This window comes from Miniopterus natalensis, chromosome 3 (assembly GCF_054644295.1).
Source record: "Miniopterus natalensis isolate mMinNat1 chromosome 3, mMinNat1.hap1, whole genome shotgun sequence".
Lineage (NCBI taxonomy): Eukaryota > Metazoa > Chordata > Mammalia > Chiroptera > Miniopteridae > Miniopterus > Miniopterus natalensis.
This window is the reverse complement of record NC_142083.1, coordinates 51,759,760-51,782,780: the sequence shown is the minus strand read 5'-3', so window position 1 is coordinate 51,782,780 and position 23,021 is coordinate 51,759,760. Positions and strand designations below refer to the sequence as shown.

Sequence of the window (23,021 nt, the reverse complement as noted above, 5' to 3'; positions counted from 1 at the left end):
TGACCTCCATTTCCTTTCAACATTGATATTTCCTCTACCTCTTAACTAAGTCATGGCGTGGGGGGAGAAGTGAAATTTAATAATCTTTAAGCAACTCGGATATAATGCATGTTAACTTATATCTGTGTGCCTTGTGTGTGTGTGTATACATTCTTTGTCAGTGACTTCATGCAGGTTAGAAAATTTAAATTTCTGGCAATTTTAATCTTGAATTATTTTTTATTCCACCAGACCATTTTGGAAGAAGTACTGATTGGCTAAAAAGAAAGGTAATTTTTTTTAAGTTTGTAATGAACCAAATCACTTGGCTTGAATTGCAGTGTCTGGAATTAGTACTGATTAATTCCAATGTATAAAAACAAATACTTATAACAAAATAAGAAACTAAATTGGCAATAATAAAGATTGGTATTTATTAGCACTTCAAATGTGGGTATGACTCCTTCTCTAAATTACACTGATGATTTTCTATTAGTTGGATTATTTCTATAGCCATTAGAGACACTTAAATCTGCTCTATTTTTTTTAAACTGCATGCTTCCTTTCAGTTACATTTAAAATACACTTCATATACTCGTCAAGGTTGCATTTTTCAAGAACACCATAAGATTGTTGATGGCTGTTATTTGATCTCTCCTTGACTTTTGGATTATGGGTAACTGAAGTTAGTGTATCTGTGCTAAGGGGTATATAGAACCTGCACTCTAATAATACAGTGAGACTCAGGAACTATAGGAATAAACTCTTGATGTCTTTTAATGTTCTCTTTTATTTTCTCTAAAAACAAAATTGCATGGAGGTTGTGGGGCAAAGGGAAGAAGGATATGTTAAAGAGTATTTCCTAATGTCCCAAAGGAAAATACATGTTTTGTCATTGTCATAAACTCTTAAAAAGTAATCTATGTAAATTATAAAATTAAGTCATAGTTTTTATATGTTCTGCAACATTATAAAAATCTTTTAATTTTTAAGATAGAAGATTAAAAGCAAGATAGGATATGTGTATTTTCTTACATAAAGACCTACTACTATATTCAAATGATCTATTGCCTCCAAATCTTTTTTTTAAAATCAGTATTACAGTCTTTCTTATCTTCCAGCCTCAATTGCACTACAGATAACAGATGAAGGGATAATTTTCAGCTGTCTAAATAAATCTTTGGCAACTTTTATAAAACATTTCTGGTCTTGTACAAGTATGGTATAGGAAAAAATGTGCTCTAGAAAATTCACCAAATTAAACTTAATATGCAGTGCAGCTATTTTAATATTAAATCTGATAAAAGAATAGAGAAATGATCCATAGTACTTGGGTTTCTCATAAATAATTTATTTTCTACACTCAGGGGCCATTTCTGAGGTACAAATTATTGCTTCCTGGGCTAAATGAACCTCTTCAGTGCTCATTTAAATCACATGTAAAGGGGAAAAATTCAAAGCAAATTCTACAAACAAAAATAAAGACAATGATGTGGAATTTGAACCTACCCAGTTTGGGGAGTGGATAGTTGATATCAAAGTAATTTTCATAAAAATCAAGTAGCTTCAATGATGCCTCCAAAGCATAATGAGTTTGACTCCATTTGTCTGGGGATGCATAGATGGACACCTGTGAAATGTTGATCAGAAAAAGTGGTCTTTGAATGACAGATCCTTGTCATAATACCATTCCCAACAATGCTCACCCAAGGAAAGGTAGACTACATTTATCAAGAAATTATTGAGATACCATTAAAGCATGTTGTTGATAGGAGATAAGATGTTCAGTAAAGTATTAAAGCAAGGCCACTCGTAAAAATTATAAACAACCCTGCTTCTTCTGTTATAATCCATTCTCTAGGTGCTAATCGTAAATTTCAAGCTATATTAACCTATTATATCTTGAGAGTACACTTGAGTTCATCAGTATCATGTATACTTGAGAACTGCGCTTCCAAAATTATGACTATTAGCACAATTCAAATAAGACATAGTTTTATGAGGTGGGAAAGCCTTTAAGAACTTATTGTATCCAGCCTCCCCTGCCCCCTTCTAGTTTACTTTAAACTCAAAACTGCCCAAATATGTTCATTGACTCTTCTCAAAGCAACTAACCACTAAGTAGAAAAAAAAAAAAAGTTAGATTATGATTTTCTTGGGCTTCAAGTATGCTACTTTCATTTCATTATCTGCTTTCACGCTCTGAATTAACTGAGGTTTCTCAGCACTTTTATAGGAAGGACATGTTGTTAATGGCCACCAGGTTTTAGTGGATTACCTGGCGCTGTGTTAAAAGTTTACATGTAAATCTAAGTAGCTGCTATTATCTTCATAGAGATTAAGTAACTTGTTTCAAGTCACCCACGTAGAATATTTTAGACCTAGGATATAAATCCAAGGAAGCTCACAGCACCCTGTCCTCTGAGCTAAAGTGCCACCTGACTTCTCACATACCTGTATCTCTGCACATGCAGACCTCGGTGCACAGGTGACATGGTGTGTATATAGATACACTGCTCATCATATATCTACCTTTCCATAGGAATAATATGTATGCAAGTTGTAATGGCCATTTTATAGCTATTTTTCATAAGCATTATTTCATGGTTCTTTGAATATGTTTTTATGTCAATCATTTGTTTTCTCAGAATAAGGAATTCTTTTTCATTTTTACTTTTAATGTCTCTACTGGTGATTGCAAAACTTTATAAAATAAATATTGGGTATTATAAACTTTTGCAAATAATGAAGACTCTAAAAATGATAAAGACCTTCTTTCATTAAGGAAAACAACTGGAAACAATGTGAATGTCCTAAATAAGGCGCTGGTTTGGGTCAGGGCTTTCGTTTGCAGGGAGTTTTTTTTATTGCTGCTTCAGTTTCATCAGTTGTTAGCCTATTCAGGTTTTCTGATTCTTCCTGATTTAGTTTTACTCACTCACATGTGGAATCTAATGAACAAATAAACTGGTGAACAAAATAGATGCAGAGACATAGAAGTATGGAACAGACTGACAAATCTCAGAGGAAGGCAGTGGTGGGGGAGTGGGTGGGGAGAGATTAATCAGAGAACTTATGTGCATATATGCATAACCCAGGGACACAGACAATAGTGTGGTGAAGGCCTGGGGAGGGAGGTGCGAATACGGGGGGGGGGGGATCAATGGGAATAAAAAGGGGACATCTGTAATACTTTCAACAATAAAGATAAATTTTTAAAAAATCCTTATGGTAGACCTCCACGAAGTATAGTACTACATAATTATTAAAATAGTATTACAGAAAAATATTTAATAGCATTCCATTTTTATTGCATATTATGGTGAATATTGAGTTAAAATAGTCACATATTATTCTATAAAAAATATATATATCTATATACATACATATATATAGTATATACCATTATTTTACATATACTGTCATACACTGACATATATATAGGAAATAGTTGGAAGGTATACACTAATATTATCGGTAATTATATCCTGATAGTGGGATTATGGGTAATTTATTTTATTTTTTACCTATTTCTGGTTTGTAAAATAAACACGATACTTTTATAATAAGGAACAAAGCTTAAGAAAATAAAGAAAAGCTCCTTGCCCTCAGGACACTATTCTGTGCTGTGTATGAAATTAGATCTCAATCTCACCTTGACCCCTGATGAGGTTGTCCCACTCACAGACTTGAAATCACAAACTATGTAGGCTACAAGGTATGTACTCATTTTTACAGTAGTTTCAAAATGATCTTCCAAGAGGCTGCCTTCAAGTTCAATTGTCTTAACCTACAGGAAGGAAAAGAATCAGTATTTGAAAATTGGAGTATTTTACAACAATGTCTGTGACTTAAACCAGGTAAGTTAGAGGAGAGCCTGACACTCTGAAGTGCCCTTGATGCCCTTCTGGGAGACCAGTGGGCTCTCATAACATTCTGCGGTCTCTCCTCCCTTTATTTTTTTTATTCCTGGACTTTCTTGAAAACACAATGCACTACTTTTGGGATCCCAAAATATGCCAATCTTATTTTGTTGCTTGAAGACCCAAATCATCTTAGATGCTTCGACTTTCTTGAAGTGGAATAACCTCCAAATTGGCATAAATTCAAATTCTGCACTTTTAAGGAAAAATACCAGAATGGCCCCTTTCCCTTTTATATTTCCCTGCAATATAAATCTCTGTTGCAGAAGGAAATGGGAAGCGAAACTGTGCTAGATGCTTTTCATTATCTTTCAGTCCTTTTATGCGTGTGTGAGGTAGGTGTTATTTCACAGGTGAGGAAGCAGAGTCTCAGAAATGTGAACTGAGTGGCCCCAGATCACACGGCAAGCTCCACAGCAACACCCAGATGTGGATGTGACCTTGTGACTCTGAAGACATTGCTCGTTCTCTCACTCGCTGTGTGACAGCTTTAGTCACAGTCTTATTTTTATCTTTGCTTCATTGATTCCACAATGAAAGCAGTCTGACCAAGGAGGGCATTAGTAATTTAAGCTTCGCCTATGTACTGAGGAAGCAAAAGTTTCAAGCCTACAGACTCTTCAGCTGCATCTATCAAATTCACTGAATAATTACTGAATTCTATCTTTATTTGCTCTGGAGACCTTGTCCTAGAGATGATCTCCAATGTGGTACAACACCCCTAAATATTGAATGGATGAGATTCAGCAATCTGAAAATACCACTTTCTTCAAGTTGGTAAAAACTCTTGGGCTAGCTTGCTCCCTCCCCCATGCCCTCCACCCCCTTTTTCAAGGTGTCAGGCTTGTGGCAGTGCTAACCAGGGCTTATTGATCATGTTTTATGTGTTTGGTTAATATTGCAGTTTGCTTTAGCAAGAGACAATAGCTTGAGATATTACCATAAACTGCCTAGCTTGTTTCAGTGACAAATGTTTGTGCTATTAAAGTCTACAGAATTTAATTCTACAGATTTCTATCAAAGAATTCAGTTCCTAAGTTCCAGCGAAGCAGAAGACACTGACCAAGCACTCTAAGAAAATGAGCAGTATATGCAGGGCTGTAATTACATCTGTCCAGCAAATTAATTTTGCACAATAAAAATCTCTTTTTTTAATGAGTCTGATTCAACCAGAGTTCAATAGCTACGTACTCCTAGCAGAAGAGAGGGTTTTTTTTTTGGGGGGGGGACAGGGGGAGGGCATTAGTCGTAGTCTTCTGACCAAACTCAGCAGCAAAATCTTTTAGTCAAGTGTGTGGAGGGGTAAGGGGAGGCGGCGGCAAGGCTGTGGTACTATGGGGATGTGAGAGTCTGTGACGCTAGACAGCTGGTGGCAAATATGGTTAGAAGGCAGATGGGCATTTCCTCTGATTTCCCCCAGATAAAGATGTACCCCAGGGAGGCTGAGTTTTGTTCAGGAACCTGGAGTGACTCACACAGACTAACACTGCCTTAAGCGTATGGGTGTTGGTTCCTCCGGGATGGTGGTGTAAGTTCCAAGCATGGAATACTTGTTGCTAGAGGAAGGGTTAGCTATTTTTGCAATACTGGAAGGGCTCGACTTCCACAGCAAGTGTCACCAGCAAGTGTGTGTTTCTTTGAAGAGTGAAGGGGACAAAGAAATGCCCCAAAGATATGCTGCTTTACCAGTGCTTGGCTGACCACCTCACTTGTCCTAAATCTTATATTCTTAATGAAACAAATTGAGAATTTAGCATGTGTTGCCTCCTACCAGTCCATAACCTAGCTTAAGTGCTACAGCTATTATTATCCAGAGTATGATTGTAGTATTGCTTCAGATCTTTTTTTTCTTCTTTTTTTTTTGGCTAAACATGAAAGCCTGGGTTGGGCGTGTCAATGAGGAGCAGTGTTAAACCAATATTTGCTGAAAATGGCACGATCCAGAGAACGGGTCCAGTCAACTGAAGCAATGAGAAGGTTCAAGGATTGTGTAAAATATTTTCAAAGTGTTCACTTTTTTTTCTTAAATATGAGAAGTTACTGGGGGTTTCTAAAAATAGAAAATTTAAACTCTAATATAACAAAATGACAATTTATGTTTGCATTACACTTTAATTAAAAGGCATTGTGAGCTGTATTTTTACTTTAGCCTCCATGATTATTCATATAAAAATTTTATTAATAAAAAGCTGCCAGGAAAGAGACTGAACTATGCTTTGTGAAGTAGACTTGGAGTTAAGGTAGCAGGTCATTTTTACCTGAAAATTAGAGGGCTAATTAAATCACTGTCTTTACAGTCTAGGAAAGGATGTGTGTTAAGTGGAGCGTTGTCCCTGTTCCCCTTGATCTGCTCTGCCACTATTTCAGAGCAAATATCTTATCCAACATTAAACAGAAACCTGGGAACTAGACTTGTGTCTAGTTTATCAACTAATTTCTCCCCTTCACCCATGAAGCCAGTCACTGCTCAGGGCAGAGAGGAAAGGGGGTAGGGCCACTTGCTGGCTCACGAGAACCCGGCTGCTTTCTGTGCTGCTCATTCTGCTGAAGCACTGTCAGGAGAGCCTCCACTTTTGTCCTACTTTACAAGTCAGGATGGGGAAATACTTTATATTTTGTTCAACAACCCACATGGCAAGCACAGCATTAGTGAGGAAATAGTAAATGAAGTTCAGGGTCTACTGTGTCTTTCAGAGTCTCTATTTTCTGAGTACAAATACAAGTCAAATAAAAGTGTTCAAAGGTCTCTTTCATTTAAAAAAAAAAAAAAAGTGTATAAGCACAATAAATAATTTGCATAAGTAATTTTAAAAACTACCTTTGGAACTTAAAAATGAAAAAGGATTTCTAATACAGAAGACTAAATCAGAATATTTGGGGTGGGGGCCAGGCAGGGGTCTCTAGATCCTCACCATTCAAATGTGGTCCCTGGCCCAGCAGCAGTGGTATTCATCACTTGGGAGCTTGTTAAAAAGACAGAATTTGGGCCCTAATCGGTTTGGCCCAGTGAATAGAGCATCAGCCTGCAGACTGAAGGGTCCCCAGTTTGATTCCAGCCAAGGGCATGTACCTCAGTTGCTTGCAGGCTTGATCCCTATCAGGGTGAGTGCAGGAGACAACCAATTGATGTGTCTCTCTCATATCAATGTTTCTCTCTCTCTCTCTCCCTTCCACTCTCTGAAAAAAGCAATGGAAAAAATATCCTTGGGTAAGGATTAAAAAAGACAGAATTTGGGGCCTCACCACAATCCAAATCTGAATTTAAACAAGATCTTCAGCTGATTCCTGTGAGCATTAAATTTGAAATGTACTGCTTTACTTGATTCTGAATTTCATCTCTGGCCAAGTAACACTGGTCTAAAAGAACAATGTTTCCTTATGAACACAAAAAAACTGTAAATTGCTTTGTTTTGTTTTTTAAAAAAGCTTCTGGTATAACAATGCCCCAACAAAATGATGTTAAAATCTAGAAGGAGTGAGGTTATTAAATAATATGTAGGACAAAACAAATTAATGGCTTAAGTCTTGGGGGAGGGAAAGGAAATATTTTAAAAAGCAACACAACAAAGACAAAGGCTCAACTTGAGAACGATTCCCCAATGTTTTTGGAAGTGACAATACCTTCGGCATGTTGGATAGTGCAATATGTCTGCTCTCTCTTCTTATCTTGATTGAAAAGTTGGCTTTGAACGATGGTTCATCAAAGCAAGGGAAAGCCATTCGTGCCTCAGTTGGCTCAAAATCTGTTACTGCAATTGTTCTGTGAAAAGAACCACCCCCAGGCAGAATACATAAGTGAAACCAAGAAAGAAATCAATTTGTACTTTCAGAACACAGCTTATCAATCCTGGAAGTCACATATATGATTTTTTAAACTATAACCTTAGTGAATCCAGGATTTTTTTTTTTTTTTCCAAATAAACAAGTGTAAATTTTAGTTTAGTAGCTTCCAGTTGTGAATAATGCATGGTGCTAGGCGCTCTACTTATGTGATCTCCTTTATTCTCATAGCAGACAAAGATTTAAGGCTCAGGGAATTGGAGTGACCTTACCAGGATCCTGAGCTAGTAAGTGGCTGAGATAGGCATGTCCAGTCAACTTGAGGTCAAAATTGACTAGGAAAGTAATAGGTCAGTACCATCTCCAAACCTGTGGGGATCTCAATCAGACATATGAATAATCGTGGGTCACATCTTAGGATGTGTTCCCAGGAAGCAAACCCTGATTTATTAAGAACATGCTGCCAGGAGAAAAGGGAGTGAGGGAAGCAGGACTGGGAAGAGGAAGAAGCCAGGTGAGTTCCCAGCATCAGCCTGATCCCTAGGAGCTCTGGAATGGAAGCTCCACCTTCGACTTCTCCCCTACTGGAGGCAAGGAGCTGGGCTTTCATTTTCCTGCACCATGGTTGGCTAAGGGTCTCCATGGGGGACCTCAGGCCCCAGATACTTCTAGCTCCCTCCCCTCCCTCACAAAGCAGCTCCAGTCTTCAGGCTAAAACATAGACAAATCTCTGTATCACATCCCCTTGAGAATGCCTGAAATTGTATAATTCAGACTGGAAAAGAGAACCTATCAGGATAATCATAACAAGTCAGAAATAGCCAGCAGCTAATTATGGGAAGCATGCTAGAAGTCCCCCAGATCTTACTCCCAAAAATTTCCACCTCCAATTTCTCATGTCTCCCAAAATGATATCCTTAAAAAGTATTTCCTTTGGGTAGAGCCTTTGTCACTTGAAAAAGATTAAGAAAAGATTAAGGCGTCTTCACAGGTCACATGGTACCTTAGGTGGAAAGAAGGTAATACGTTTTCTATCCGGTACTATGCTGGACCTGAGAATAGGCCCCTAAGAACTAAGGCTCAATGGATGGAATTGTCCCCAAGGGGGAGAGGGAAAGAGAAGGGCCTGGGGAAGGGCTGTCTTAAGTGGACTGCTGGGGCTCTGGGGGTGAGTGCATGAGCCCTCAAAAGGCAGTGAGTACCTAAGGTGGGGAAGGGAAGAGCAAGCATGTAGCAGACGCTGCTAAAGTTGCCTACTAACATCTATTCCCCTTCTTCAGTTCCAACAGAATCTTGATTTTGTTCAGGAAGGCAATGTATCTTTAGGCTCCCTTTCAAGTTGGTAGGCATATGACTTGTGGCCTAGTTGAAGTCATTGGGTAGGAAAGCTTTGTAAAAGGAGTTGAACTCGGGAATGTTTCTTTTTGCCCTTTTCTCTCCCCAGTTTCCCCTTCCTCCCTGTCTGGAATGTGGACTTGATGCCCAGAAGCGAGCACATCACCTTGTATTAGGAGGAAAGCCATAGGCCAAGGGTGGCTGAGCAGAAAGACAGAAGGAGTCTGGGTCCTGGATAACACTGAGAAACACTGTAGCAAGTCTGGGCTGCCCTACTTCTGGACTTCTGTTTTTCATGAGAAAATTAACCCCCTATGAGTTAAGCCATTGTATTTGGGTTTCTCTAACTGGCAACTGAACACAACTGATAAAAGGTGGTAGAGCATAGAAACCAGGCTCCTCTTTCCTCCCAGATGGGTCCAGGCTCTCGACAACCAAATTATCCTCCCTTTCTCTCACCTCACATAACCAGTATGTCAGCAAATTCTGTCTGTGTTATTCTCCAAAAGAAACACCAAGTTCAATCACCTTTTCCATAAGGCACCACCACTAGCCTGGCCCAAGCCACCATCTCTAGCCTGAACTAATACAATGTCCTCCTAAATGATTACTCTTCTACTTTTCCTCTCTATAATGTATCCTCAGCATACACTTGATCTTCATAAGCACAGATCAGATCAGAACCTTCCAATGACTTCTCATTGCACTGAAGTAAAAACCCAACTCCTTACAAGAGGCTCTAAGTGATCTGACCCCTTTCAACTCTACTCTCTCTTGCTCAAGCTCTTCAAGCCACACTGGCCTTTCTCAATTGCTCCCACCTTACAGATTTTACACTTGCTGCTCCCTTTTCTGGAGACACTTTGTCCTAATACATCTTCATGATTGTGTCCTTTTTAAAAAATTGTCATGTCTCAGTTTAAATGCACCTCTTTCACAAGGGCTTCCCTGACCACTCAGCTAAATTAGTCTCAAACCCCACCTACACTTACTCTCTATTATAGCACCTTGTCTTATTTCCTTCATAACATTTATCACTTACCTTGTCCATATCTCACCACTATACATTCAGTGACTAGAGCAGTGCCAGACATAAAGCATGTATCCAATAAACATGAGCTGATCAAAGAAACAGTATTTCTCAGTTCTCCAAAACAGACTTGCTCCTGCCTCCTAGATTTCAGTCATGCTATTTCCGGGGCAAGCTACATACTTTCATTTCCTCTCTCTCTATCCAGATCTCACTTACATTCCCTTCTGGTCCCAGATCAAGGCCCACCTCCTTTGAAAAGCCTTCCCTATTTCAGCTCTCTCTGCACTGACCATCCTTTCCTATAGTGCACAAACAAATCTGTCTTATCACAGTCACACTGGCCTCTCCTCCCAGTTACTCTCCCTCCAGCAATTTATGCCTCTGCATTCTTTCTTCCCAGCTTTACTGCAATTTCCTTAAGAAATGGTCCTTAAAAGCATCTCCCTCTTCCTCGTTTCCCCACAGTTTATTGGGCTTTTCATAAATGATTGATAAATCATGCTCCTCCAAAGAGATGTTAAACATAGGAGGGTATCACAGAAATTGTAAATAGCTGGAACAACATCTTACCTTGTTTCACCACCAAGATTTCTGTACGTGCTTTTATAAAACCCTTCAAAACCATCAGCTAACTTGGCCTGAAAATCAATGGCTACATAATATTTCAGGTCAGCAATAAGTTTCTCTGGAACCAGCAGAGCAATTTGTTGATGAGCAGGATAACTCAAAACATTCAGCTTCTTCCCTGGTTTCCTGTATTTCAAATCTTCCTCAGAATGAAGGGTGACATTCATGATTTCAAGGTTTTTGCTGTGTAGGATGATAAATTGGGTGGCATCTCTGACTAAGACTTCAATCTTCTCAGATGCAACAAAGTCCATGGAAGTGAGATTTGGATGGACAAAAAGGTCATAGTGGAGGGGAATGACCGTGTTGGGGAGCCTTAGCTCATGCCAAGGAAATGGTTCCCCATTGGTGGCTACTGGGAAAGCCCCAGGGGCCTTACTGAACTGATCACTAGATGGTATTGAGAACTGAGAACAAACACATATTTTAGGTAGGATGATTGTTGCGAGGTAAAATCCTATGTAAACACTAAATATTAGTTTTCTGTGTAAATGAACCATTGCAGAAGAATGGGCTATTAAATCTATTCTTTGGAAGACAAGTTACTATCCAGGCTAAATTTCAGAGTTCTTCATAGCATTGTATCGGCTCCAATTATGTCATACAGGATCTGAACAATGTTTCAATAAATTGATTTAATCTAGAAGAAAAAAACATTTTTAACATGAAGAAAATTATTTCAATTCATGAGTAAAACCTTAAAAAAATAAAAGGATATGTGTGAATGGGGAAAACCAGCTCTCTGTCAGAACCAGACCGAATATCCACAAAATAAAGTAGAAATTGAGCTATCATCTGGTTATTACAAATATAAATTGTTTAGAGCTCAAATGAAAGGACTCTGCCTTAAAAGTGCATGGAATGAATCCCCTCTGCATTTCTGTACAATGAGCGGAAGGCTGGTATGTAAATTCTTGCCTGTTGAATGCTTCGAACATTTGGCTGCATCATTCTAAGAGTATCTTGGACACCTGAAAGTGAATTTCACAAGTGTCTCTATTTTGTCTTCCTAAGTCACAAAGAATATATTCTCCAGATACCAGATGTTATTATTAATAGCATTGAACTTTACCTCTTTCAATAAATAACACATCTGAATGGCCTTATTCTATGGCTATTGGTATAAAAGATGCTGGTCAAGCTAGATGCTTATTCTCAGATTATTTCCAATATATCAAAAGCTATGGAAATAAAATTCGAGTTTATAATATTCTAACTGACAATATTTGAAAAATTGTTTCAGTCTTCTTCATCTTAGGCTACCTCTGAAAATGCATATTGAACTGAATTCACTGCCGCTGTAAATAGAACTAAGACAATTTTTTCTTATTAGAAGGGTAAAGCTACCAAACATATAAAATTAGGACAATATAGTTAATATACCGACTCCCACCCTGCCACCTGCCTCCACCTACTTCCTCACTGTTTCAGCTTAAACCCATGAATGGTTTCGTTCCTCTTCATTTTTATAATTAACAAGTTCTTTAGAATTACTCATCTGAACAATTACTTCAATTTTCCAATTTGCAGTATTAATGCAGATCAATAGCTATTGTTAAAGGAACAAAGATAAAGAAGAAAATAATGGTTAAATTATTTTTTAGACAGGTATTAAATTATGGCTACCAGATCTCAATGTTCTAGAAACCTCTAATAGATAAAACCAAAACTGGTCTATTAGCTTGAATTTCTGATGGTTTGAAAAATGAAATTGCTTATGTTAGGTCCTAGGTTTGGGAATAAGGGTGCCTGGATTCTAACACTAGCTCAGCCACATTTACTGTATAATCTGGGGCAAATTTCTGATTTTTCAAGCATTGGTTTTCTCATTTATAAAATAACGTAATAATTATACCATCCTTGTGATGGAAGGATTAAATGAAATAACTCATGCAAAGAATTTAGCACAGCACAGCAACTAGCATATAGGAATCATGTAATGAATGCTAAATATTAAATGATTATTGTGGTTATTATAACGTGCATTCTCTGGCTTAAATTAAGAGGTAGTTCTGCCCTGACTTGTAGCAGACACTCTCCAAGAAAGCACGTGTAGCAGACACACTCTTACTCTTTTAGTAAGAGTGGAGAGAAAGGCCTTGATATTTACTCATATAGCCTTTAACTTTAGAACTGGTGAGGACTTTAAATGCCAGATAGTACAAGTCCTTAGTGCCCAGATAAAGAAACTGAGGGGGAGTGACTTTCATAAAATCACCCAAAAGTTTGAAGCAGAATCGAGACCAAAATACAGCTCTTTAACCCTTGATCTGATGGATTTTTCCATTATATTGCACTGTACCTTTAATAGCATTACAGTGAACAAAACATCCTGGGACTGAAGATGCAAGTATTGCAACACACATTGGGGAAAGGCTAAAAGATCTCCAAAAGAGAGTGAGTGAGTTAAATGGAAGATTTTTATTTATTTTTTTAATATATCTTTATTGATTTCAGAGAGAGGAAGGGAGAGGGAGAGAGAGAGATAGAAACATCAATGATGAGAGAACCATTGATCGGCTGCAGCCCACAACCCAGGCATGTGCCCTGACCGGGAATTGAACCCTGATAGCCTGGATCCTAGGTCGATGCTCAACGGCTGAGCCACGGCCAGCTGGGCTAAACGGAAGATTCTTAAATCAAGTCCCGTCTTTCAGCACACACTTTCTAATACAGCATTGCCAGATCCTCCCCCTTTCACCAGAGCCTCACCTTCAACTGCAAGACCTCCTCAATAAAGCAGTTTTATTCTTTCAGTTCTGGCCATTAGTTTCACTGAAAAATTCTGATTTAAAGACAAATTCAAGAGAAATGTTAATGTGTTACCTTCATCCATGCTGCTGCGGATGTGAAAGACGGGGAATTTACTTTTGCTTTCACTTTCTTTTTGGCAAGACTCAGAACTTCCCCTACTTCCTGATCGTAGCACTAGCTGGTTCATTATCACCTGGGGATAAATGGGGCTTAGCACAGCAGCTTTAGTTCAGAAAGCATGAGAAACTAACAAGGGGCTTCAGAGCAAAAGTCCCACCATAGCGCTCAGGGTGGGCTCCAGCCCCTGGGTGGCTGCGGCTCCTGCTGCCTTATCTTCCCCATCTCTCACCCCCACGTGTAAAGCCTTCAGACCCTAGTTCGTGTTTTAGTGCCAAGTTATTTTAAGACATGATCTTGAACTCCTCACTGTGCTGTGTCCTTATTGCTCTGAAATCTGACCTCTGCCCATCACTCCAAGCCTGCCAGTGACCTCCCAGTCAGCTTCCACGGCCTTTATCAGAGGAGCTTTTCCTAAGCTTTTCCATGCCTTTAACCCCCGCCTCTTGCACATACAGGGATCGTACGCCACCCTTTCCCTTCATTTCTCGTTATCTGCCAGGCTGAGTTGGGCCTCTTTACCACCCTGAATAATGACCTTCCACATAGAAAAGAATATCGTTTTCCTCCGTTTACACAGAGAAGCAGGTCCTCATGTGGAGACCATGGGTGGCCAGCTGACAGCACAGGAGCCACATGAACTCTCATGGCTCTGTCTGGGTGTTCTGTGTAGCTCCTAGTTCATTAAAGGGCCATGCACCCACACACGTGTTGTTATTGAGTGAAACACAACAAGCTTGGCTGTCATTGTCTTACAGACCCTGTGTCATACCCTGTATTACATACACTGTCATATACAGTAATACCTGTATTACAGCAACAGCTCAAGGAAGGGGGGAGGATTATCCCCAGGTCGGGGAGAAAGAGATTTCATGCAATAGTGGCAACTTCTCCCAGCTCCCAGTCAATGCTCATGGCTCAAGCAGGGGCAGGGGGTGAAAATAGAGCTGGGGGGCGGGCTTCTCCCTCCTCCTCATTGCCTTCACTCCCCAGCAGAGCCTGGCTGGCCTGGGCCAGAGCAGAGGCCCAGGAGCAGTTGGAAGGAGGGGGATAGGACAGAGTACCAAGGGAAGGGGCCCTCAGCTCAAGGAGGGAGGGAACCTAGCCCCCTCCCCCAGCTCCCCGCTGAGTTCACAGCACAGAAAACACCTCGAGTCCAACAACACCCCGTGGCCCACGGTCCAAAGGGGCAGGTGGGTGTGCATTTGAGTTTGAAACCTGTGCTTTGGCCCAATATCCAAATTAGATCCTAGTTAACAATTAGATCCTAATTAACTCTCAAGCCTTAATTTATTTTTATTTCCATATTTTATCATTTCGACCTGAATGAACAGTTTGCTAAAGTAGAAGGAGCAAAAAGGAAGGAGCCTCTGCCCAGGACCAGGGGCACAGGCCAAGTGAGGTCCCTTAGAGAGGCATTTTGTGAAGTTAGAGGAGCAGCACGAAGTGGGTGGGAAACAGGCAAGTGGGGAAATGGGGCAAAGAGGAGGCCAATTCTTAGCAATTTAATTCTGCTGCAGGGGAGGGAAAGGTAGGGGAGGTGTAGGAAGCTGGTGTTTGTTCTGCAATATTCCTCTTCACAGGGCCCAGCCCAGCTGTGTGTGTGTGTGTGTGTGTGTGTGTGTGTCCTCAGGATTCTCCCAGGCCCCTTAGAACAGAAGTGATGATGGAGAAGGGGGAACCAGGGCAATCACACTGACCTATGGGATCCTAGAGGAAAAAGTTGAGTAGGACCCAGCTGGCTTCATGGCTTTATTTAAAACTATTTCTCATCAGAGGGGTTTCTAACTCTTTTTTCCTGATAATAGAATAAGCTTTGGGATGTTTGTTGCTTAGGGAATTCACAGTCTCACTCTCTCACTTCCTCCTGGTCTTCTGAAGTGCCTCTTGCTCAGAGAAACTCTCCTCGTTGGCTCTGTCTAAAACAGTAGCACTTCTCCCAAAGCCCACCCCGGCCACCACCCAGGCTCTATCTCCTTAGCCTGCTTTTTTTTCCTTCTTCTTCTTTGCATTTACCAATTCCTGATACTTCACTATGTATGTCTTTGTTTTATCTACCTCCCTGCTAGAACATAAGCTCCTTGCTGTCAGGGAGTTTGTCTGCTTTGCTCACCACTGAATGCCCGGAGCTAGAGGAGAGCACCACATCTAAGAGACCTCAGTAAATATCTGCTGAATGGGGGAAAGAATTTTTAATATTTTTAGTTTTTTCTTTTTCTATTGCCCTACACTTCTTGCTCCATCCGTCAGGCTAATCAGGCAAACTTCCATTTCCAGGTGAGCCAGCATTTCCTCATCTTTACTGAGGCTGCCTCTCTATATGCAAAGCATCTCTCTCAATGTGCCCTGTGTAACCTATCACAAGGCAAATGTCACCTCCAGGAAGCCACCTTGGGAGTGACACCTACCTATAGGCATTTGTTTAGTCAGTTCTACTGGTCCTTGCCTTATGCTAACATGTTTGTGCTTCACATTCTTCCTTAAATTATCAACCCCTGAGCTAGGGCTATGTACAGTGCCTCCGCCTCTTTCCAGCACTTCTCAGAGTTGTGCACCTCCTAGGCCCTGAGTCAACAGGCAAGAATAAATGCATCAAAATGAATTTTCCAAAGAGTTGAAACTGACATATTTGTAAAAATGCTCAAAGATTCTTACTAATTTTTAATGGAAATCTTTCTCAAATATATTACAAATATTTCCATCCCCTTGGGGTATTCTCAACAGATTTAAATCTTAGTGACTCAAGGTTTTTTGTGTGTGGTTTTTTTATTACAAATTGGATTTAGATCAAGAGAATTGGATTAAAGTCATCTTCTTAAAATAGGTCACTTCTTCATTTCCAACTAAGAAGCAGTAATACTTTCCTTAAATTATTATAGAGGATTATTGTCAATCTCAGAATGAATTTGAGATAATACATAGGTGGAAACAGTTTGTAAATGTTTTATAAGCCTTAAAGTTGTTTACATGCATCAGTTACCTTTACATTAATAATCTTCCGTGATTATGCCTTGTTGTAATGAAGTGCTGCCCTCGAAGCAAACGAGATGTAATAAAGAGCCCATGTTGCTATATATGTTTGAATTTTGTGGGTACTATACAAAGTATATTCCAGTTCTTCCATTATTATCAAATTTTTATTTACTTTCTGTTGTTATTTCAGCTATTCCCAACCTCCATCCTAGATCTATTTTAAGATTGTTCCTTCTAAAGTGCTACAAGCTGACAAATTAGCAAATGAAGCTACCTGGACATTATTGCAGGCCCCCAGATGCCTTAATTATTTCCTAATGCTTCCTGTGGCAGTAGTGCTGCAGGTGGTGAGATTTCAGGATAAACAAAATGATAAATGGGCTCCTGGCAAATGAAAGGTTGCTGAACCTCCTGTTCCCTTTTTGTTGTTGAATTTCTCCTCTTAATATAGACACAGCTTGGCTTTTGCCCCTGCTAGATGCTATCACTCTGAACAACAGCTAGCTCACAGCTTTGAAAACCACCGTGTCTTCTCTGCCTTCCATTTCTTTTCAAAAGGATCTCTAAAAATCTGTTGAAAGTACTTCACAGAATTATTGCTATCCCTCTGTACATTTCCAGATAAAATAGAGTCAGAGTCTATAATATGATTTTTAAAGTTTTAATTTTAAAAAAAAGAAAGTTTTTTAATAGTACAAAGACTCAGGGTCTATGAAAAATATGAGGAGAGCAGGGAATTCACCTATACAATGCATTCTGTAGTTTTTTAAAACTCATTTAGTTTCAAAAGAAAATTTAAACACCATAATATCAAAACTTTAAGTCAGTAAGTGACAGGAAGATGGTTTTCCAAACATTAAAATCTTCACCATGCCTTCCACAACATTTACTAAAAGTGAAAACAGAAGAATGCCACAATAAAATTTTTACATTGTTCAAGTTGAACAGAATATTAAGCAGATCTAACCTTAGACAACTGAGCTCATGCTATATTTAAAATTTTTATTTAATAGCCAAATGAAAAATTCTGATTCTTCCATCATTTTTCTAATTAAAAATCACATAAATAGCTGATGACACATTTCCAAACAGGAAAAATGATTACAAAATAAATCAAAGTGATTCAGAACTTGTTAAATACTTTACTTGGAAGGGAAATGTTTATGCTTCCAACTAATTAAACCAAATAAGTGTTGTTTGGCTTCTCACTACTTAAAGATTCAGCTTAAAAATTTGCAAGAACTTCCACTCTGGTCAAGATAGAGACTGGGATTTATCTCCTCACGTGCAACAACCAAGAAAAAAAATGGACAAAAGATATTTTCAAGACAATGAAGGCAGTGATCACCAAAAAGAAAATACGTTGAATACACTAATTCCCAACTCTTACCTAGAGGGAAATAAGGCTTTCTCTTTCTACTGATGTCCCCTGTCCGCACCTCCCTGAAGCCAATACTTGGTATAAAACCAGTGAGTGTAGAGTAGGGGATGATGGGTGCACCTTTTTAAACAGTTATTAACTAGAGAAGTTGTGGGATACAATCTTAAGGCCATCTATGTGCTTTTTAACACTTAGCTTTCTAAATTTCACTGAAATTAGCGAAGTAAATTGGTCACTTTACCCTCAGAGCAAAGCAACTTTGAGTAACTTTGGTTAAGGATTTTAAATTCCACATCACTGTCCTCTGGCAAACAGAACAAATTTCCTCCAGGAGCGTCGTCTAGTGGTGACCAGTGTAACTGCAGGGATCCTTCGTCAGCCCTAACCCCTGCTGTAAACACACGTCCTGTGGCAAAGCACACAAACCAAAAAGAATGAGATCCGGGCACCTAATACACCACCCAGACCTAAAATAACCCGTTTTCCAGGTAGGCTTGCATTTCTGATAGGTGAAGTTGCGAGGTCAGAACTCATAAGATTCCATTGCTAAATCTAATCTGAAAGCTTCCAATGCTTTGGAAATACAGCCTCCATTGCATCAGTGGGGACGTCAGATGTGGAGGAATTGGCCCTCCCCCCAAACTTGTCCTGATGAAAGTTAATCAGATTTTTTTAAACAGAAAATTTTCTACAAGATGTATGTCTTGAGTGGTTTTCCTGTGTCTGTAAGAATATTCAAAGACTTTTTCTATTATTTGGATAAGAATGGCACTCATTTAGGAGATTAAAGGGGAACTGAGGAGGTCACACTATCAGTTCAAGGGGAAGAACCTCAGCATTCTGTTAGGGACCAAACCCTCATCATGCCAATTGTATCTGTTAATTATTGACTAAAAACCACAGAAAGAATTCCAGAAAGAGAGAACACAAAAGGTAAAAAACTAAAATAAAATATTAACTTTAATCCAGGGTTTATTCTTAATGTTTATAGCTCTCTGCTCAATTCTCAAATGTCTTTGAAATTACCTTACATTTGCATATATCTATCAATAAGATTCCCACTGAACACACACATATTTCTGTAAGTTGAATCTCTAATAAGAAAATATTTATAGTTTACACCTGAGGAAGTCACTTTGAAAAAATAATATTGTCCCGTTGTTCAACCTATCAAACGTTTCCAATATGCTAAGGAAATGACTACTGAACTTGCATCTTTAAGAGACCAAAATCCAGAGTATCAGATGCAATACAGTTGACTAAAAAGCAGAATCCCTTTCCAAAGCATTGTATCCCTTTCAAAGCAAGAATTAATTCTATATTAGTTTCAGGTGTACAGCATAAGGTTAGGCAATTAGATAGTTTGCACAGTGATCCCGATAATTCGAGTATCCACCTGGCACCGTACATAGTTATCACAATATTGAAAGCTCCCTTAGAGCTGGAAGTTGGGGAGGGGAGGTGGAGTTGAGTACAATGAGAAATACAACATTGTCCTTGCCCCTGGACAGAATTTACACTATACCTGGGGTCAAGGGAGGATTTGAGAAGAGGCAACATAAACTGAGCCGTAAAGAATGAGGAGATTTGAAAAGGGGGAGAGGGCACAGGAGGACGTGACACTAGAGGAACAATGTGATCAAGATGGGATTTTTTTTAAGAAATGAGGTTTCTAAGTCACCTGCTTTGAATCAGGGGTTTGCAGTAGTAGGAGTGGCAGTTGTGATTAGATCCAGTTTGCATTTTGAGAATTGAACCCCTCTGAGTGCTGCATGGAGGATGGGTTAGAGCAGGAGGAGACTTGACATTTATCTTTTAGATGCACACCCAATTCTGCTGTTGAAAATGTGATCAGTCAACTTTTCGATGCATTCCAGAGTGGCGAGTGGTTTGGGGGAATCATAATTTGAAGTGTAAAGCTCAAGAATCCCATGTTTCTTAAACTCCAAACTACTGTATATAGGTGGTTTATACATGTGCTGATGTATAGTGGCACCCAGTCGAGTGCACTGCGGCATCAGGCAGCTTTGGTACAATCCTTAGTTTTGCCATTTACAAACTGCGTGATCTAAATTACCTCTCTGAATCTCAAATTCCTTCTCTGAAAACTGCAGATAAAAACTGCTTACCTCCCTATATTTTTATAAATGCTAATGAAATATTCTCAGTATCTCAGCAATAGTCATTCAAGGACTCCCTTTATTGCTTTTCCACATTCTTTGACTACCTTAACTATAATTTGCTTAATATTTTTTCATAGTGTCTCACTTTTTAAAACTTAAATGTATTCATTTTTAAAAGAAACACTTTTTAAGTGTAAAAGGTAGAGTTTCATGACTCCAATGAGAAAGCACAGCTGGGGGGCGGGGGGAAGACTCTAAAGTATGAGATCAAGACAGAAATGCTGGCCTAGGGCTGCTGTGAAGGCCCCCGGATGATGAAGACAGCAGCAGGAAGGTACTACCAGATGTGAGGGGCAGAGGGACCCCAGGCATCTGGCAGTGCAGGGGAAAGAAGGGCGTGCCAGCCCGGTGGTGGGTGCGGGGCGTAGACTGGTGACAGGAATCCACAGAGGCGCAGGCACAAAGGCTCTGCAGTGACAGAAGGCAACCGGTGATAGGGTGTGGAGGATGACACTGACTGGGAGAAAACCTGGGGACTGAAAGAGCACAGGCTCCTGAGGAGGGCATGAAGGGAATGGGAAGGTGAAGAGCCAAGGTTAAGGCAAAGTGGTGGATTTGGATAAGAGAGACTTGAGGGGACAGCGTGGGTTGGTCTGGAAAGGAGAAATATTCAAGTAAAAACACTAGGCGAATCCTAAGGTTCTGAGATGCGTAAGTTAAAGTGGCCATTGTGCCACTCTTAGTTGTACCTATTTGACCCTGGTACAGGTGAGGAAGCTCTGAAAGGTCCAAGGCAGCTCAGGAAAGAAGAGCAAAAAGTGAGGGAGGTGGAAAGGGCCAAAGCGAGGCTCTTTCCTGGGATGAGCCTGGAGCATGGCTCAGGGACAGTGTTCTGAGGGTAATTCCTCTTCCTATTTAATCTCTTGTTTGTTTTATACCCTCTTGGGACTGAAGCAGGGCATAAAGAATTATACATAGTCAGTCCATGGTGGTTTCAGAGGAGGAGGCCCTGTTGCCATCAGGGAAAGACCAGCTCAAAATGAAATGAAGTCCTTATAACTCATTAGCTACTAAAAAGTTAACCATTTACCAGATAATGATGGAGTGCCTTTAATGTCCTTTGTTCAGAACCACTCACATTTCAGAGAATTTGTGCTCAAAGTTCCAAACCTCCTGGCTGGCGGCCGCACACTGCGACACTTGCTAACAGCTGCGTGGCTCAGCGTGGTTCCCAGGCCACCTGGGCCCTGGTCAGCGGCCTCAATTTCCAAATAAGAAGAAAAGCTTGTTTGTTTATTTTGAGTTAACTTTTTATTGAGACACTGAACTCATATGACAATATCTTGTCAAGTATAGAACTTAGTAGTAGTGATTAAGTTTTTATAAAGATTGGTTTAGTCTCCTGTTTAGGGGAGTAATTTGCTGGTTCAAAGCCAAGAATCACAATAGACCTTGGTTCACAAATCACACAAGTAATTTCAGGACAAGAAAGGTACTGGGGTGCTTTAAATCGCAAGTATATTTTTTATTATAAAAATTACTGGGCAAAATCAGTGCTGGGTAAACTCCATAGAATTGCCACAGGGACATTGGCTCTGCCCCAGTGTGCTAATACAGGGCTGAGCTCATCAGCTTTGGAGTTAAGTGCACTTATTTCAGTTAGTTGTTAGCTGACTCAGCTTTCTCATTTGTAAAATGGGTATAATGAATGTACCTACCTTGAAGGGTTGTGAAGTGAGGATCACATGCGATGGGCCTGGCACATACTAAGTGCTCAGTATATATTAGTCATTACTATTATTGATGGTGACTGAGGTTTAACAGCAGGATCAGAGGAAACATTGCCGAACATGATTAAGGCTTCCAGAAATAACTTTCGGTATCTTTGGAGCCGCTTGAGAACCTTGAGACTATCTCCATGATGAAATCCTTAAATGAGAATCAGCACCTATCCGTCAAAAGCCACTTAGATTTTTATCTGATTTGCATTCAGATCTCCTGAGGACATTGCTCTTCAGAAACTTCCCCTAAGAGAGCTCTTCGTTTGGTCTGAGAATGGTTGCAGACTGCCTGGCTGGAGCATCTTCTGTGCGCTCATTATCTCTGGGACCGCACAGCTCTCCTATTTCTGAATCCAGCTTTGGGCTTCAGTGATGGTGAGACAGGTGCAGAGGCTGAAAGGCAGACAGGTAGTCCAGCGGATATGTTGGGTTTGTACTTGAGAAGGAAACATACCACAAACACGTGTGTGTACGTGTGTGTGTGACTTTGTGTATATTTGTGCTGATGGCCAGAGAACTGAAAATTCCCTTCCTCTGCATTTTTCTATTCCCTTTTACCTACAAGATCAAGAAGGAGGTGTCTTGGGACCCAGATTCACTTGATTGTGAATGCAGATCTAAGTGTGGCTCAAGCTGTTAAGTGGTAGAGAGGTGGGAATAATCCAAGGGGAGTAGAAGTTCTGCTGTAATCATTTCTGATAGTGAGCCAAGGTCTAAAAAATGTCATCACCCTATTTTCTTGGAGCAAAGTGCCTGGTTTCTGTGAGTCATGGAAAAGAAGACAGTCTTTACCCTAAAATCAGAGGTTACTATGCAATTCACAAGGGAAGCCCCATGGGGAGCATTGGTTGGGTCACATCTTTACCCACTTAGTTGGAATGACTTTTCCCCCAAAGCCTTCCTGATACATAATTGTTTCAACAGTGAGAGACACAATGCATCCTGTAAAAGCAGTTTTGACAGAATTGTTTACCTTCTTGCAGCTCAATGTCACTGGATATTTATTCAACTTTCCCCGTCACTGATTTTTTTTATTGTTGACTCTCTATTACAGATGTCCCCCATTCCCCTCTCCTTTGTCTCCTTTCACCCTGCCCCCACCCCCTCCAGGCCTTGACCACATTTTGTGTCTGTCCATGGGTTATATGCATATATGCATGTATGTTCTTTGGCTAATCTCTTCTCATCCTCGCCACCCTTCTCCCCTCTGAGATC

General features: G+C 39.9%; 1 protein-coding gene across 2 annotated transcripts in view; it reads right to left on the bottom strand.

Moving 5' to 3' along the window:
- Window positions 1-13,566, bottom strand: part of ERAP2 (endoplasmic reticulum aminopeptidase 2) — a 37,795-nt gene extending 24,229 nt beyond the window's left edge. The window contains exons 1-5 of one of the 2 annotated variants that reach the window (XM_016216189.2): window positions 13,504-13,566; window positions 10,621-11,317; window positions 7,524-7,662; window positions 3,635-3,769; window positions 1,489-1,609 (exon numbers count right to left, since the gene is read on the bottom strand). In XM_016216189.2, coding sequence (XP_016071675.2) covers window positions 1,489-1,609; window positions 3,635-3,769; window positions 7,524-7,662; window positions 10,621-11,177 — 952 coding nt within the window. In that variant the 5' untranslated portion in view covers window positions 11,178-11,317; window positions 13,504-13,566. Of the gene's footprint in view, window positions 1-1,488; window positions 1,610-3,634; window positions 3,770-7,523; window positions 7,663-10,620; window positions 11,318-13,389; window positions 13,481-13,503 lie in introns of those variants that run through there. The other variant, XM_016216190.2, reaches the window with a different exon arrangement.
- Window positions 13,567-23,021: the final 9,455 nt, after the last annotated feature.